The sequence below is a fragment of the Anneissia japonica genome, unplaced genomic scaffold (assembly GCF_011630105.1).
Source record: "Anneissia japonica isolate Jap-2015-1 unplaced genomic scaffold, ASM1163010v1 scaffold2293_len299155_cov175, whole genome shotgun sequence".
NCBI lineage: Eukaryota > Metazoa > Echinodermata > Crinoidea > Comatulida > Comatulidae > Anneissia > Anneissia japonica.
In genome coordinates this window covers 228,095-229,441 of record NW_022694961.1, presented here as the reverse complement: position 1 = coordinate 229,441, position 1,347 = coordinate 228,095, and the positions used below count along the sequence as shown (strand labels likewise).

The window sequence follows — 1,347 nt, the reverse complement described above, 5'->3', positions numbered from 1 at the left end:
AGTAATACTTTGCTTTAGCTGCCCCTGACCAAAATATGTTGTACTGTAGGCCCTATTGCAAATCATTTTAATTTAATGCAAGATTTTCGTCAAACACAATCGTATCATTTTTCATTACAGAAAAATATTTAGAAACTACTAAAAATGATATGAAAGAACAATAGTGTTAATTGGTATAGGAAAATATTTTATTCTCTCTATCATTTTCCTTGGAAACCGCTTTTGGTAATTAAAATCACCATGATTTGTAATAAGGCATATAAAACAAAACTGAGGAGCATGCTTTGTAAATCATAAAACATACGGTATCTAACCATTGGTTGTTGGCGATCTTATATGTTCTTATCAAAACTTGTCGCGACGTTCACATACTAAGCGTGAGCAAAGCCAGCTCACCCTCTAGAATAAACCGAGTACAGAATTAGTATTCAAATATTTATTAATGATAATAAAGATGTATTACCTGCGCAAAAACCTGACCCACAAGCATTGAGTTTTGGAAGAGAGTAGATGAAATATTCGCCACAGTGTTTTACTCTAATGTTGGAGGACCACTCGCAACAATTTGTCACACCATCAGTGCTTAGACTCTTGCAAACTTGTTTGGTTACTATACCGTTATCAACAGACGGATGAGATCTTAAATAGTGTATGAATATATAAATATAGTCTAATATTGTATGAAATTAAATTTTTTAGACTGAATTTTTCCCAGCCCTCAAAATATTTTTACAAAAAGAGCTGCCTATTCTATGCTGTGCTTATCAACTTCTGTTCAGCATCTGGAGGAAATATATATAGATGTAGGTCCTATCATGTGATATTTTAATTATTTGATTTGTTTCATTAATGATACGCAACAAAGGTAGACAACGGTTGGATGGTGAAGATACAAAATCAAAAAATATTATGATGCTAACTTGAATGTGAAAATATATTGGTCCTACCATTCATCCATATTGGACTGTGCACTCCGCATCGGTCAGCAACAACACATGTAGTTGGCATTTTGTTGCCACCATTACCGGTAAATTGATACCAGTATGCCATCAGGGCGTTTGAATCACATTCTTGGCCGGATAACTGCTGGTTGTTGGTGCTTCGCCACGGCTGAACGAGAGTAAATCGATTGGCGCAGTTGTTTTCTATGAAAATAATATAAAATATATCATGCATTATTAATAATATTCAGTAATATTGATGATGATGACAATGATGATGATGATGATGACGACGACGATACCATACGATACGATATTTCTTTAATATTCTTTATATATACAAACGTACTTACATACATTACTTGTCTCCCAAATATACAATTTTACCGCATGTCTTCTGAAGTGG

The 1,347-nt window shown here is 33.9% G+C and overlaps 1 protein-coding gene across 1 annotated transcript in view; it reads right to left on the bottom strand.

The window, feature by feature from the left end:
* Positions 1 to 347: 347 nt before the first annotated feature.
* LOC117101356 (oncoprotein-induced transcript 3 protein-like) overlaps positions 348 to 1,347 on the bottom strand; it is a 9,567-nt gene continuing 8,567 nt past the window's right edge. The window contains exons 3-4 of the mRNA XM_033241329.1: positions 948 to 1,145; positions 348 to 640 (exon numbers count right to left, since the gene is read on the bottom strand). Of these exons, the coding sequence (XP_033097220.1) occupies positions 429 to 640; positions 948 to 1,050 (315 nt within the window). The 5' untranslated portion in view covers positions 1,051 to 1,145 and the 3' untranslated portion in view covers positions 348 to 428. The remainder of the gene's footprint in view (positions 641 to 947; positions 1,146 to 1,347) is intronic.